Genomic DNA, 16,121 nt, shown 5'->3' with positions numbered 1-16,121 from the left:
AAAGAAAACAGGATACTAGGAAAAGATTAGTCCGAAGGACTAATGGACCACAACTACCACAGCCTTCACCAGACTGAGTTCAGTACAACTAGATGGTACCCAGCTACCACCACTGACTGCTCTGATAGGAATCACAACAGAGGCTCCCCGATATAGCTGGAGAAAAATCTAGAAAAAAATTCTAACTCACAAAAAAGACCAGACTTACTAGCCTGACAGAGACTGGAGAAACCATGAGAGTTTGGCCACCGACACCCTTTTAGCTGAGTACTGAAGTCACTCTCGAGGTTCACCCTTCAGTCAAAGATTAGATAGGCCCATAAAGCAAAACCAGACTAACGGGGCACAACAGCCCAGGGACTAGGACTAGAAAGCAGGAGGGGACAGGAAAGCTGGTAATAGGGAACCCAACTTCCAGAAGGGAGAATGTTGTTGACAGCTCTTGGGGTTGTTAACCAATGTCATAAAACAATATGTGTACTGTTTAACGAGAAACTATTTGTTCTGTAAACCTTAATCTAAAGTACAATTAAAAAAAAAAGAATACGTCCATGAGTCAAAAAGTAAGTGCCTAATATTTCTTGGGAGTCCCTGTGTGGTACAAATGGTGAACATACTTGGCTGTAAACCTAAAGGTTGGAGGTTGAAATCTACTGAAATATGCTTCAATGGAAAGGCCTAGTGATCTACTTTTGAACATTAGCCATTGAAAATCATATGGAGCATATTTCTGCATTGAGATACATGAGTCAGAAGTGACTTGATGCCAACTGGTTTGGTTTTTATATGACCCATATGGTAACATCTACAGAATATCTACACCTCAATGTGAGGATAGTATTACGTGAGAAAATTGTCCAACAGTGTGATAGTAAGCAACCCTATATATGTGTGGATTATCTCTAGAATTCATAAATAAACCTTACCAGTGTATGTTTCTGAGGAGGATATCTGTGTAGCTAGTTGGCATACCACCACCTGTCTGTCAGTTTGTTCTACTGTGGAGCCTTGCATGTTGTTATGATGCTGGAAGCTATGTCACCAGCATTTTAAGTACCAGCAGGGTCACCCATGGTTTCAGTGGTGCTTCCAGAATAAGACAGACTAGGAAGAAAGGCCTGGCAATCTACTTCCAAAAATTAGCACACAAAAACCCTATGGATCACAACAGATTATTGTTTGATATACTGCTTGAAGATATGACTCTTACACTGAAAGGTGCTCAAAATATGCAGTGGCTACAATAATGGACTTGAGCATACCAATCATGAAGATACTGCAGGCCTGGGAAATGTTTCATTCTTTTGTACATGGGGTCACAATGAATCAGAGCTGACTCCACAGCAGCTAACAACAACAAAAACATATTGAGAAAAGAGGGAAATGATGAACTGAAATATTTTTACATTACAGTCGATCTCATTCTGGAAAGCAAGATACCAGGCCATAAAATCAGCCACCCAGTGTGAAAGTTAGGACATTGTTTCATGACAAACTGAAAGCAATATAGCTGAAACCTAATAAAAAATTTTGTTAGATGTTATGTCCTATATACTTATATTGTCATGAAATAATACCCTATTCTAAAATACGTACGTTAGCTCAACAATGATAAAATTTCAATGATATAAAACTTGTTTCTAATATAGCCAAGTAACATACCCAGATAAACAAGCAATGTCACATGAAAGTGTACAATTATCTTTTTATTGTTCTGAATCAGTTACAACTTGAAGAAAGGATATATATTTTGTTTTGTCAAATCTGGTTAATTAAACAAATAAGGCAGTATCAAAAGTAATAGCTTAATAATTTTTAAATCTGCATCTGGGTTAAAAGTTATTCCTTTGTCACTATAAAAATACATTTTAAATAAAACAGCTATAATACTACTTTGAAAAATTATAAAATGCAGCCACAGAAATATATTTTGTCATGTATAGTAGATGTTTAAATACATATAAAAATAAAACGTTTTAATGGATTACAATAGCTTCTACACTATTCATTTTTTTAATTAAAAAGAGAAAATAAAATGGATATTTTATTTAGGGTATTTCAAAGTTATTTTGTGTCTTTACAACTTGAAACTCAATTCTATTTTTTTTATAAGCACACAATGCATAGTACAAATACCATAATTTAACCATTGAGAGGCTTAAAAAACAAACAAAAAACAATCTTTTGTGTTGTGTAAATCAGTACTTCTGTGAATTAAAAACCAAACAAATGTAACATGATTTCCGTCAAACTTACCAAAATGTATGCTATATTAATTTTTTTCCAAAATAATACAAAGATTTAGTTCCACTCCGCCAAGAATTTATAAGTAGAAGTAGTGTTAATGTTTCAAGTCTGCTAAAATGTATATTTATGTACAAAATGCAGAAGCATATTTTAGCACAGAAATACAGAAAAAGATTATAATCCTCTAAAATTATCAACTAAATCCCAAAACTTATTAGGGACAAAGAGATTGACAGGGATGGGTAAAGTCAATAAGGTAGATGATAAGGTAAGATAATCAAGAATCTTCTTATTAACGGGATGGTGTAGAAAAATAAGGTAAGTACATAAATATAAGCTAAGGAAGGATACAAATGTTCTTCTATGAGAAGTACATCTAAAATATTTGTGGATACAAAGAGATTAAAACAGGTTGAAAGGAACAATGAATGTTTCATATAAGAAAGCACATGAAACAGACTGAAAAATGGGTAGGATTTTGGTGTATAGAAGAAAGAGGGAAAAGAGATGCATTCCAAATGGGAGGATGAGCAAGGCACAGTCTCTGAAAAGCTAGGTCTTGTTAAAGGAATGAATATAGTCAGCTTTGGTTTGCTACTTCTAGCTGCATATAGCAATTTCATAGTTAACCTGTCAGTTTATTCAAGAATTTATAAACACTTTAGTTTAAAATTTCTATAAATAAATAAAAACACAAAAGTTTCTATCAAGTCTTATGTTTGTAAGTCAAATTGTCACTTAACAAAGAATGGCTCAGTATCTGAAGATGAAGGCATTGTGTTTTAGTATTCCTATTTGTATTAATATATTACTCTAAATTAGAAATTCACCATGGTAACTGATGAAAAATATTGTAATGGTCAAAAATAAAAGTAAATTTGTATAACTAAATGGCAAATAAACTATAAAATAAATTTTGAAAACCATTGGTCTTGCTTTCTGATAAGGCCCTTTAACATTATTCACTGTAAAATAAAGAGCGTGTCACTGTGCTTAACTGTGTAAAATCAGAAGGTAGCTCAAAGTTTCTAAAATGAAATTCTCTCCAGTCCTTATTTCTCATTGGAACTTCTTAGGAATTCTGATAATTATTCAAATTATATAAGCAGGTAAGCAGTATTGTCACCATTTTCTCAGATGAAAGCAGTCCAAAGAGATTCCATTTATCCCCCAAAAAAACACATTACAATGGGTTTATTGTTTATGATGATTCTTCTGAATTTAATACCTTGGAGTTAACAGTGAATGTTGTCAATATTTTGCCATATTGCTGAATGATTAAATGGGCTATTAGGCAGGTAAAACTGGCTTTCACAAATGACTATTCAATTCCCTTACTTTTTTAAAAAATTAAACTCATGTTAGTGCTATAACTTTACCACTGTACTCTTCCTGGGATGGAAATTTCTTTTTTTTTTTTTTTACCAGCAAACTTCAAATACTTCTGACTAGCCTACAGCAATATTTTAGTCCAAGAAATTATAACTTAGAGGCTCTCGAAAAGCGAAATGCCAAAAAAAAAAAAAAAAAAAAATCTGAATATCTTCCCAAAGATGGGTGAAAAGATTGGGGGTGGGGGAGGTAGATGAAAGGCTAGATTAATAAAACTGAGTTAAAAGCATACACTAAAGTATGCATAAGAATAAATGGGAAGAGATGAGACATACTGGGAATCTTAACCAACATCATCATATTAAAACTAAGTAATAGGTATCTCACTTACATATGCATTGACATACAAGAAAGCGTTCAGCTAAGATTAAAAAAAAAACTACAATAATCTTCAGATAACACTACAATAAAATAAAATTGATTGTTTTCAATATGATTATATTATGTGTTCATTGGCAAGACGGAAGAGAGAAAGGGAAAGCGGAAAAGGGAGGCATGGAGGGAAGAAAGGGAGGAAGGAATAAGGGAGGAAGGAATAAGGGAGGAAGGAAAGAAAAAAAGGAAGGGAGGAAAGTATGGAGGGAGGGAAGGAAGGAAGGACGGTCCAAATTAAAAACCAAGCAAAACCAAGCACAGTCTGGCACTATAGTCCCTATCAGTCAAGGTGGACCCAATAAGGCATTCAATTGGTTGGAGACTGTTTCACTAGCATGCTGGGGTGGAGCTAGTACTTTTTCAGTTTGCACCATAGACAAAGTACTAAGAAAACCTTCTGAAGCAAATTATAGCAGAACAAAAGTTTTGTTTCCTGGTGAATTCCTCCCTATATACTTAGAGACTAAATGCTGATACTTGCGGCATGCAGAGCTCTTTATTTTACCCACCCAAAGAACTCCAAATTGCATCCCTTCAACTTTTGCAGATAAAGCATAAATAAACAAGATTATGACCCTGTGAATTCCTCTGTAACTCACACTATGCCTCACTCAAAGAATGAACCTACAAGGACCACTGGTTTGATCAGAAGATCTGCATGGTTAGAAAGAGAAAGCCCATGCATATCTTTTAACACATTTAGGTTCCTTCAGAATAACTGCTGTTTTTATGCAGTTCTTGGCCCTTCCTCATCCGTGTCCCAGTTTGATCAACTGTCAGTATTTGTACGTGTCTCAACAGTAGCTCTTCCCACTTGCTCTCGTATAGACATAAACAGGTAGAGGGATTCAATAAGTGAGAGACATATGTTGTACATTCTAAGTATCAATTAAAGGAACAAAGATTTGGATTAATGCAGTTACAACATAGTAGCTGTCACATACTTTATAGATTTAAAATTTCCAGTGATACAGTGATAAAAAAGATGTTAACCAAACAAAAAACCAAACTCATTGCCATCAAGTGAATTCCGACTCATAGAGATTACAGGACAGAGTAGAACCGCCCCATAGGGCTTCCAAGGAGCGGCTGGTGGATTTAAACTGCCAATGTTTCGGTTAGCAGCTACGCTCTTGACCACTGCACCACCAGGGCTCCGAAAAAGACATTACAGCACATTTTATTTTTACTTTTTCATGTGTACAGTTACAACATTTTGACTATAATATTAACAATTTTAAGTTTGTATAAATAATTTCCTATAGACAGTATGAGAAAATATAATTCCCATCAAATTATTTCTGTTATACGCCTACGTGCTCTTCACGCTGTGTTACTAATAGTTTATCGTTTGAGCTTGTAATAAAGTCATACTGGAAATGTTACATAAAAAACAAATCTTACATATTGTACTGGTTTTTATTAACTAATGAATACTTTACCATGACTTATATTTTTTCAAAAGGTAATATTTAAAATAAAGTTTCCTATTAAATTAAACAGACATTAACAACATTAAGGTAGGTCAGAAAGAAGCCACTAAAATTATGTTGACAACAGCACCACGTCCCCTACAGTTGTCTCCGAGTCCTGACTGTGGTTAGAGCTGATCCCAGTGTCTGAGTCTGTGTCATTTGTATACGCGTTAAATACTCTTTGAGTAAATGGAGGAACGTCCCCACTGCTGTTAGGAACTTCAGATTCCTTCCCTTTGTTTTCCTTTAGCGGGCATTCATCTTTGTTGTTAATGTGAAGCAAATTCAACTCCTTGGCCAGGAGCTCATATTCTTTTGCTTTCATCTGAAGCAACGAGTCACTGTATTTAATCTCTTTCTGGATGCCACTCAAGTGAGAGTGGATTTTCAAACCAGTTTTCATGCTTTTCTCCAAATCACACTTAACACTTTCTAAATTTGAACATTCCGGTTCACCTGCAGCTGCTCCTTCTGCGTCTTCATTTATCTCAAAGCAAACACTTTTCACCTCTTTTTCTATTTCAGTGGAGAGTTTATCTATGAGCATTCTGTAATATTTTAGTCGTTCTTCCAGTTGTACAATTCCATCGCTTTTGCTCAGGTCCTCCAGTATCTCGCTTTCGTTATACTGTAAGTCTAGTTTTTGTTCAACATCACTGAAACTGGGCATTAAATATGCATCCTGGACATAATTTTTTCCATTATTTTCTACCCGGTCAAGGTGGAACTTAGCTTCACATTTTTCAATTTCTAGATCCAGCTCTTTCATTCTCTTGACTTGCTGATGAATAGTATGGTCCTGGGAAATGATCAGATGAACTAATGTCTCCATGTTATCTTGATCTTGGGAAACCATGTCTTGCTTGATTTTAGCCAGTTTCCTAAAGGTTTTTCTAACTATTCTTTTTTGTTTATCTGGTGGTAATGTCTTCATGTAATTTGCTGGGCTGAGTTCCCACTGTTTTTCTGTGTTTTGCACTAACTTAGCTTCGGCTGTCCGCCACAGAGGAACTGGAAGAAAAGCGTCTGCTTTAACCAGAACAAATTGCATATTGGGTTGCTCATCTCCCCAGGCTTTCCAAAGCTTCAGGATTCTAGTTAGTGGAGGAAGAACCCGTTCTGAGCCTCTCCACTTTTCTATGATGCAGTAATCACTGGGCTTCCCCAGAAGAAATCGTTTCTCTCCAAATGTAGTCTCGTGTTCCTCAAGCAAAGCCTGGATGACATCAGCAGAGGTGGTATGTTTAGTTAACCCACAGACAATCTTTTCTGCTTGGCAAACCCAAACCACAATTTCCTTCTCTTCTGAATCCATGTCTTTAGTTGGAGATCTGAAAGAAAAACAAAGGACATATTTCTGTTATCACCTGCGTAAACTCAGAACGATGGTTTAGCATGTATACTCCTAATTTTGCTCTCCATGACAGATGCATTTTGAGGTTGAGACTACCAAAGAATCAGAAGTTTTAATGCAAGAAAATACAATTAAAAACATTATAAAGTATTTTAATTTCATTGTAGGCTCTGGAAAAAAAATTGTTAAAGACAATTGAAATTATATTAAACTACATTTAAAAGTTAGCACAATATAACTACAGTTAAAACTGCTAAAGTTAAGATAATAATCAAAGAGGAGATGAATAAGAGGAAATGGAATAAGACTATTCTTGCTGGGGCCTTAGGAATAGTGAAGGAATGTGGACGCATATGTAGGAATGGTGGGATGATATCTGAGTCACAGAGTTGAAAATAGTCCATTACAGAAAATAGTCATTTTTTCATTCAACAAATGTTTATTATGTGCCAATTATGTGTTAGACATGTTTGATGATGCTAAGGATACATCAGTGAATAAAGGTGACAAGGGCACAAACATGAGTAAGTAACTAATATAAAATCAGATAGCAGTAAATGTGATGAAAATAATTAAACTGGATGATGGGATAGAAAATGACTTGGGAGAAGGGGAGGTCTGTTTTAGTTGATTCTGACTCATAGTGACACTATAGGACAGGGTAGAACTGCCCCACAGGGTTTCCAAGGCTGTAATCTTTACGGAAGCAGACTGCCACATCTTTCTCCCATGGAGTGGCTGGTGGATTTGAACTGCTGACCTTCTGGTTAGCAGACCAGTGCTTAACCACTGCACTACCAGGGCTTCTGACATTTGAATAGGAACATAAATTGCCACAAGGAGGCAATCAGAGACCTCAGGGAAGAGTTCTCAGATGAATGAACAGAAGTGCAATGGTCATGAAGTATATTCAAGAAACAGAAAGATCATGAGGGTAGTGGAGTTGGGAATTGTTGACAGGGGAGGGGAGAGGTTAAATAATAGGTGACAAGATCAGGAAGAAAGGTAAAATCTTGTAGATCATAAGGCATTTGGATTTTTTTCCAATTTCAATGGGAGGCCGTTGGAAAGTTTCAAGCGAGGAGGAATGTGACCTGACTTACGTTTTAAAAACATCTGGTTTCTGTGTAAAGAATAGGTTGTAAAAAGCCAAAATTGGAGGCAGGAAGGTGAGCTGGAAGGCTATTGCAGCAGTCTAGGGAAGAGATGATGATTGGCTGGACTAGTGTTTTAGAGGTAGAAATATTAGGAAGTGATCAAAATTGGTATATATATATTTTTAAAAAGTACTTCACCATAATTTACTCTGTAGTTTAGAGGAGCAAGGGAAAAAAAAAAAAAAAAAACAACGGATTTCCCAAAGAAAAAAAGAAAGACACTGATAGTAAAAGAGGTAAGAAAGGTCCATAATTTCTAGGCCATTATTATAGGAGAATTTTTAAGATCATATTTTCCATCATGACTATAAATCAAGCTGTCCATGTCTTTCATGATTGCTCCTTAAAGAATGCTAAGAACAAATGATATGAAATGAATTATAATGCGGTATGATTTATGGAGCTGTAAGACCTCAAGTAAATTAGCTTGTTGTGAATGTTAAGTCACAGTCATTTATCCCCTTATTTATGTAGCACCCTCAAAGCATATGGCTCCATGAAGCACATACCAAAGAAATTTTCCCTGGCTTCTAGAATCTTTTAACAATCTATAGTGTTTACATTTTAGTAGCAACTGTGACTAATCCCATGTCATTACCTTAAGTGAACTAATTATTATATTTTGGTTATTGACTCTCCTGAGGTCATAAAGTGATTACTAAGGGTGAAAGAAAAACATCAGTGACACCAAGCAACATGAAAGATCAGATCCAGTTCTTAACAGAGTACCCAATAACATTTAAGTATTAACTGTATTAACCAAAATTTTATAATTACATAAAAAGCCATACTAAGTTGTTACTGTTCTCTATAAAATTGTTTGCATTTAATGACTCAATATCGACTAATGTGATATTTTCAAATGAATGTGATTTTTTGGCAATGTTTACAATTCATAATTTAATAATGTTAAGCAGCAAAAAAATAAGTTATACTTTAAAATAAAATTATTTTCATATCTTGATTAACAGGGAATGATATATAAATACATTCTAAGCAAAATCAAATAAAATGTCAAAGTAACTGATACTAAATACTGTCTGTGTTATGGGTATACAGTACAAATAAGACCTAAATAAATTCTTGCTTTAATATGTTTTAATCACGCATATGAAACACTCAGAATTAATGCAAATTTTTGTACACCATGTAGCTAGGATATATTTAAACTTGGATATTATGAAAAGCAGTAAGTCATACTCTGTGCATTTACTGTATGGAAAATTATAGTTAATTTCAATAAGAGCATTTTATAAATAATGCTAAAAATAAGAAAAAACTGAATACTTGTTTAAATTATCAATCTTATTGGATAATGCCAGTAGCTATTATGATAAAATTAAATACATCTTTATTTTTATGTTATTTTCAGTGTATAGGGTTAAACTTAAAAAAATCTTATTAAAAATATACAGCATTAAAGATAATAACTCTCAGTATTTAATATGTGCCAGGCACTATTCTAAGCTCTTATATATACATTAACTCATTTAATCCTCACAGTTCTGTAAGGTAGATAGTAATATTATCTGGAGGTTAAAGATGAAGAAACTGAAGCAAAGGAGGTTTTGTTTTAACACAGTCAGTGATGAAGTGTGATTTCAAATCCAAGCAAGAAAGCCAGCTTCAGAGTCTGCGGTCCTCACTAATACACTACAAAAACAAGATTACAAATTTTATAATTTAGACGTTTGGATTAAAATAGGGGAAAAAAAATCATAAAATAACTTTTTTTTTTTCTTTAAGAAGAACTTTTATCACGCAAATTAGCCTTTGATAACATTGTTGCTGTTAGGTGCCCTCTAGTTGATTCCAACTCATAGCGACCCTATGTAGAACAGAACAAAATACTGCCCCGTACTGCACCATTCTCACAATTGTTATGTTTGAGCCCATTGTTGCAGTCATTGTGTCAACCCATCTCATCCAGGGTCTTCCTCTTTTTCTCTGATCCTCTACCAAGCATGATGTCCTTCTCGAGGGACTAGTCCCTCCTGATGACATGTTCAAAGTACTTGAAACGAAGTCTTGCCACCCTTGCTTCCAAAGAGCACTCTGGCTGTATTTATTCCAAGACAGACTTGCTCATTCTTCTGGCAGCACATGGTATATTTAATATTCTTCACAAACACCATAATTCAAAGGCATCAATTCTTTGGTTTTCCTTATTCATTGTCCAGTTTTCGCATGCGTATGAGGCTACTGGAAATATGGCTTGAGTCAGGTGCACTTTAGTCCTCAAAGTGACATTTTTGCTTTTAACACTTAAAAGATGTCTTTTGCAGCAGATTTGCCCGGTGAAATATACATCATTTGATTTCCTGACTGTTGCTTCCATGGGCATTAATGGTGGATCCAAGTAAAATGAAAAACCTTGGCAGCTTCAATCTTATCTCCATTTATCATGACGTTGCTTATTGGTCTAGTTGTGAGAATTTTTGTCTTCTTTATGTTCAGGTGTAATCCATACTGAAGGTTGTGGTCTTCGATCTTCATCAGTAAGTGCTTCAAGTCCTGTTTACTTTCAGCAAGCAAGGTTGTATCATCTGCAGGTGATTAATGAGTCTTCCACCAATCCTGATGCCACATTCTTCTTCATATAGTCCAGCTTCCCAGATTATTTGCTCAGCATACAGATTGAGTAAGTATGGTGAAAGGATACAACCTTAACACACACCTTTCCTGATTTTTAAACCACGCAGTATCCCCTTGTTCTGTTTGAACAACTGCCTCTTGGTCTATGTACAGGTGCCACATAAGAACAATTTAATGCTGTGGAATTCCCATTCTTCACAATGTTATCCCTAATATGTTATGATCCACACAGTCGAATGCCTTTGCATAGTCAGTACAACACAGGTAAACATCTTTCTAGTATTCTCTGATTTCAGCCAAGATCCATTTGACATTAGCAATGATATCCATCATTCCACATCCTCTTCTGAATCTAGCTTGAATTTCTGGCAGTTTCCTGTCAATACACCGCTTTGAGAACAGTAGAACCTTAAAGAAATAAAGTTCATCATGCCCCTTAGAGCACTACTGGTCATGGAAGGTCTTTTTCCTAAAGGTTAGCCATCGTGAAAAATGTTCAGAAATGTGTTACCTTCTGTGCCTTTTTCTTATTAATCTTAATAATCTTTTCCTTTACTGTTTTCTCCTCAGTCTCTATGTCTTGCTCCCGTTTCTGACTAGGAAACATCAGAGCCAAATCTATAGCTATGGATGACATGTGACCTATAAACTCTTTAGCCCTACACTACAGCTGTGAAGAGAACTGGAAAACAGAGAGCAGGGACATAGAAGGGCCCTCCATAGTGGCCATTAGTTCTACATTATCCACCAGAGCTGAAAACTAGCAAGTATCTTGGAGAGGCCACAGTATACAAGAACTCGATCCTTCCAAAAAAAGTAAGTATATTAATTGGAGCCGGCGTCATGGAAGTGTTGGGAAAGTAGCATTATTATTATTCTATCATACAAAAGATTTCTTTTATACTAACTACCTTACTCTGTGCCAGAGACTCTCTTTGCACATTTACTTGTGTTATCTCTAGTCCTCAGGACAAACAAGAATGATATTATTTCCAAGTTGCATATGTGAAAATTAGTGCCTTTGAAACTGGACCAGTGGGTCTGTGCCCAGCGTGCAAGAAGCCAATCTCTCAGACGCTGTTTTTGGGAGGAAGAGTTTATTTTGTAAGCTAGCAAGTGGGAACTCTGAGGTATCGACCTCAGATTGAGTTCCTCAGTTTGAATGAGGAATCACATTTTATACTTATACATATTCATATAGGGGTGGAGGAAGATGGTATGCAGGATCAGAAAGTTTTAACTATTCATAGTTTCTATTGATTATTTATTACGGGCCGGGGCTGACTTGGCCGGGAAGTGGCCGACGGACTCTTCGCTTTTGAAATGGGCTCCGCTACTGCTGATGACGTTATGTCCGGTAATTTTGGTGCCTTGACATGAGTCTTTTTGTTCCTTGACATGAGTTCTCTCGTGTTATTGAGCATGCGTCGTGGCCCAGGGTCATCTGTCAGTCATCTTTGTCTGTTCTGCACATGTCTGACTATTCTGAGCCGATTAGAACTGGATCCGTCTGGGGCTCTCCAGAGGGTCTCCAAAACAACTTAGAGGAAATCAGTGACTTGGTGGGGGAGGTGACTAGATATGGTCTGATAACTGATGGAGTACTAATTAATTAGGTGTCTTCAGCCTCTAGGGTACCCTAACACCTTCATTAATAACCTCACACGGCTTCATAGTGTTAAAAAATAAATCTAGGTTTCATATCCAAGTCTGACTGGTTCCAAACTTTTTTTTTTTCTGTCTTCCCTAATGCCCTAAATAATGTCCTTGTAACTTCTTGGGTCAGCTATCTATTCCTAAATATTTTGAAGAATTTTTACAACTATCTTTTAAACCAAGTAATTTTCAAAAATCGTGTCACTTGACTGAAAAAATTCAAAAGCAATGACAATTCATTACTGAATATAGGTAATCAATCTTCTACACCTATAGTATGCTTCATCATGTCTAAAGTCTACTTTGTAGCAGGTTTAGGATTTGAAAACTGTATTGATTTTATAATATGGCTCCGACTGAGTTTCTTTTCATTCAACATATATTTACTGAGAGCCTCCTCTGTGGCTAGCACTGTCATGGGAAATGTGGATGATACAAAGTCATGTACGATTTATAAAACAGCATCCCTGGCTTATTGTGGGAAACAGTGCTAGGGCTGAGAAGGGAACACTTTATTTAGTGCCAGTTTTTGTGCTAAAATCCTTATTACATCAGTGGTTTCCATATGCTGGTCCTTGGATGGATGACCTTCAGCATCATTTCATTAAAAAAAAAAGAAAAGAAGAAGAAGGAGGAGGAGGTCCAAATATAAAAAAAAAAAAAAAAATAGGAAAGATGAAAAATAAATATTCATCAAAACTAAATCAATTTAGCAATCTTAAAGCATCAATACTTGTAGGGCAAATAGTTTTTATTTGGTCATAGACTCATGCAAAATTAGTAATTGGAAGTAAATAAAGAATTTAACATTAGAATTGGGTCTAAACAAAATGTTCTCTTCCCTAACAGTCTGACAGTTCATCAAATGATTAAATATAGAGTTGCTGTAAAAGAAATAATGACCCTATAGGACAGAGTAGAACTGCCGCATAGAGTTTCCAAGGAGCGGCTTGTGGATTCCAACAGCGGACCTTTTGGTTAGCAGTCGTAGCTCGTCTGTAGCTCTTAACCACTGTGTCACCAGGGCCCCCACAGAGTTGCCATATGACCCAGCAATTCTACTCCTAGGGATATATACCCAAGAGAAATGAAAACATGTGTCTGCAAAAAATACTTGTACACAAATGTTTGTATGAAGATTATTTATACAAGTAGTCCTCCCTTATCCACGGGGGATATGCCAAGACCCCTGTGGATGCCTGAAACTGTGGATAGTACCAAACCCTATATATACTGTGTTTTGTCCTATACATACATACCTATGATAAAGTTTAATTTATAAATTAGGCATAGTAAGAGATTAACAACAATAATTAATAGTAAAATAGAACAATTATAACATACTGTAATAAAAGTTATGTGAATGACGGAGCAGGACAGCATGAGATTTCCTCAAGCTACATACTCATTCAACATTTTCAAACTGAAGTTGACCGTGGGTAACTGAAACCGCGGAAAGGTAGGACTACTGTAACTGTTAAAAGGTGGAAACAACCCAAGTTTCCATCAAATGATGGACTAATAAACAAAGTATGGTGATAGCTGAAGGGTATGGGGTTTCTTTTTGAGGAGATAAACATCTTTTAAAATTTACGGAGCCTGTAATATTAAGAGTGTAGAGACAAAAAGATTGACAACAAAGGATAAGATTAACATGTATGGTGGTTCCAGGAGAGGTCCTTTCCAGATACTCTGGAAGGCATGGCCAGTAGGTGGACTACCAGCTGACAGGCTGTATAGAAATACCATAGCTGTTTGCAATTGAATATTATTTAATTGGTTATAAAATGGAATGGCCTGGATTAAAGAATTCAAAATTTATAACTTCTCTGTTACATTATAAATTAAATACAGTTATTAAATACTTGTATATTTATAAGAATGATATAATTAACACACTCAGATTTCAATGACATCGCTTTAAATTTGGAAAGTTGGGTTAATTGGATAAATGTACAGTCATTGTTCAATTTGAAAGTAGATATGAAATCCCATAAGGCAGAATTTGATCAAGTCATGGCTTTGAAGTACAGTACTTAGCATTCCTAGTATCTTAAAATCTATGTAGTTTCTTGAGTAGGTTACATGGCCAGAAAGATTTGAGTCAGTTATTTATATCACCACATATATTAAGGTAATTTACCAGGTCTCCATTTTAAATAGATACAAACAATGAATAAATAAAAACTAAAAATACTGCCTTACACAATGTTAAGTAGGGTACCTCAAGTTTTGGCTCTAGAGTAAAACATACCACATTCAATAACACTTAAGGAATTCAAAAATCAAATGTATGTTGAAAAATTGCATAATACAATGGTTGTGTTTTGAATTGACTTAACTAGTTTGTCTATCTTCAAGAATGGCTTATAATAAAAGAGAAAGTGCTCTTAACATCTAAACTATGACTCTCCACATTAATGACTTATTTCACATAATCATCTTTTACTATATTTTAGTGACTGGGAATTGAATTAAAAGTAATTTAAAACATTATTCAGAAGAAATTATCTACTTTACTACACATTCTAAATACATACTACACTAAATATATATTACACTACATTTATAATTATTTAGTATATATTTATGGCATTTCTCATGCACATACTATTCCTAGTTACCTATGTGTTTTTAGTAACTTAATGAATTCATAACACTGAATATATCTTAAGGAAGGGTTTTGTGGAAATATTCTGCTTTTTGAGTAGCACACTTCTGTTTTATTTATTTCAAAATAGCTTATAGTCATAAATATGTTTGAAAATTATTACTATATATACAGAAGAAAATAATAATACTTCTGTATACACTTATATCTAATTCCTTAAGTTCATTTTTCTCTCTGCAATATTAGTGCAAATTATTTGTGAATATTGCATCAAGGTATAGTGAGAACTATTAGTTTTATGATTTCAAGTTTAGTATTTCATCTTAACTATAACAGGTATTTTGAATTCCGATAAATCATTTTTTCTAAGCCTCTTTACCCTTAACTGTAATACTGCAATGTACATATCTGCCTCATATTTCTCATGAGGGTATAACAAAAAAGAGAAAAAATTAAAAATCTTTGAAAACTAAAAATGTACTAGGTGAATAGAGGTTATTAACAACAATAATAGAATTACTGTTATTATTATTTTATGTAGAAAAGGGCATAGTGCTTTTAGTACTTATTCAGGAACATTACTGAATTTGGTACAGTAGTTATCAATATTGTCATACAAATACTTCTCTATTTATCCTACAGTATTTTTCACCTGCTTCAACCAGTCAATTTTACTGCATCTACGTTACCAACATAACTGTTCAGCTAATAAAATACATTGGAAAAATAATTATTATAATCTTTGGATAACAGAGAAGTCAAGAATGCTTTTAATCTTCTCTGATATTTGATGAAGATGGTGTTAATAAGACTCACTTCACCAAAAAGATATGTACATACCTGATTGTTCTTCTTCAGCTATTGCATTATTTCTTTTTTGTCTTTTTAGAATATCCTTATCAGAAAATTAAATAAGCAGATTTACATGCTAAGTAAAACTATTCAATAACATGTTAGCCTCACTTACAGATGCATTTCCGTATTCACTGTGAAATAATAGTGAAAAATTAAATATAGGACTTTTTACATTAACTCTAATGTTAATTAGGAACTTAAAAATTATTTCTCCATTGAATTTACTTTTAATACCAAGAAAACAATTATACAGAACTACAATGAGGTGGCCATGAGTAATTATAAATGCAACATTCATACAATCAAATATCCCTTCAACAAACTTTCACTGAGTAACTACTATGCACAAAGCATTAAAGAATAAAATAACAATTTAAATCTTAAATTTTAAGATAAAATATTTT

General features: G+C 34.6%; 1 protein-coding gene across 1 annotated transcript in view; it reads right to left on the bottom strand.

Moving 5' to 3' along the window:
* Window positions 1-5,162: 5,162 nt before the first annotated feature.
* RASSF9 (Ras association domain family member 9) overlaps window positions 5,163-16,121 on the bottom strand; it is a 36,089-nt gene continuing 25,130 nt past the window's right edge. Inside the window, exon 3 of the mRNA XM_023743145.1 lies at window positions 5,163-6,820. Within this exon, the coding sequence (XP_023598913.1) occupies window positions 5,560-6,804 (1,245 nt within the window). The 5' untranslated portion in view covers window positions 6,805-6,820 and the 3' untranslated portion in view covers window positions 5,163-5,559. The remainder of the gene's footprint in view (window positions 6,821-16,121) is intronic.

Source organism: Trichechus manatus, unplaced genomic scaffold (genome assembly GCF_000243295.1).
Source record: "Trichechus manatus latirostris isolate Lorelei unplaced genomic scaffold, TriManLat1.0 scaffold00238, whole genome shotgun sequence".
NCBI classification, from domain to species: Eukaryota; Metazoa; Chordata; class Mammalia; order Sirenia; family Trichechidae; genus Trichechus; species Trichechus manatus.
This window is presented reverse-complemented; position numbering and strand designations above follow the sequence as displayed.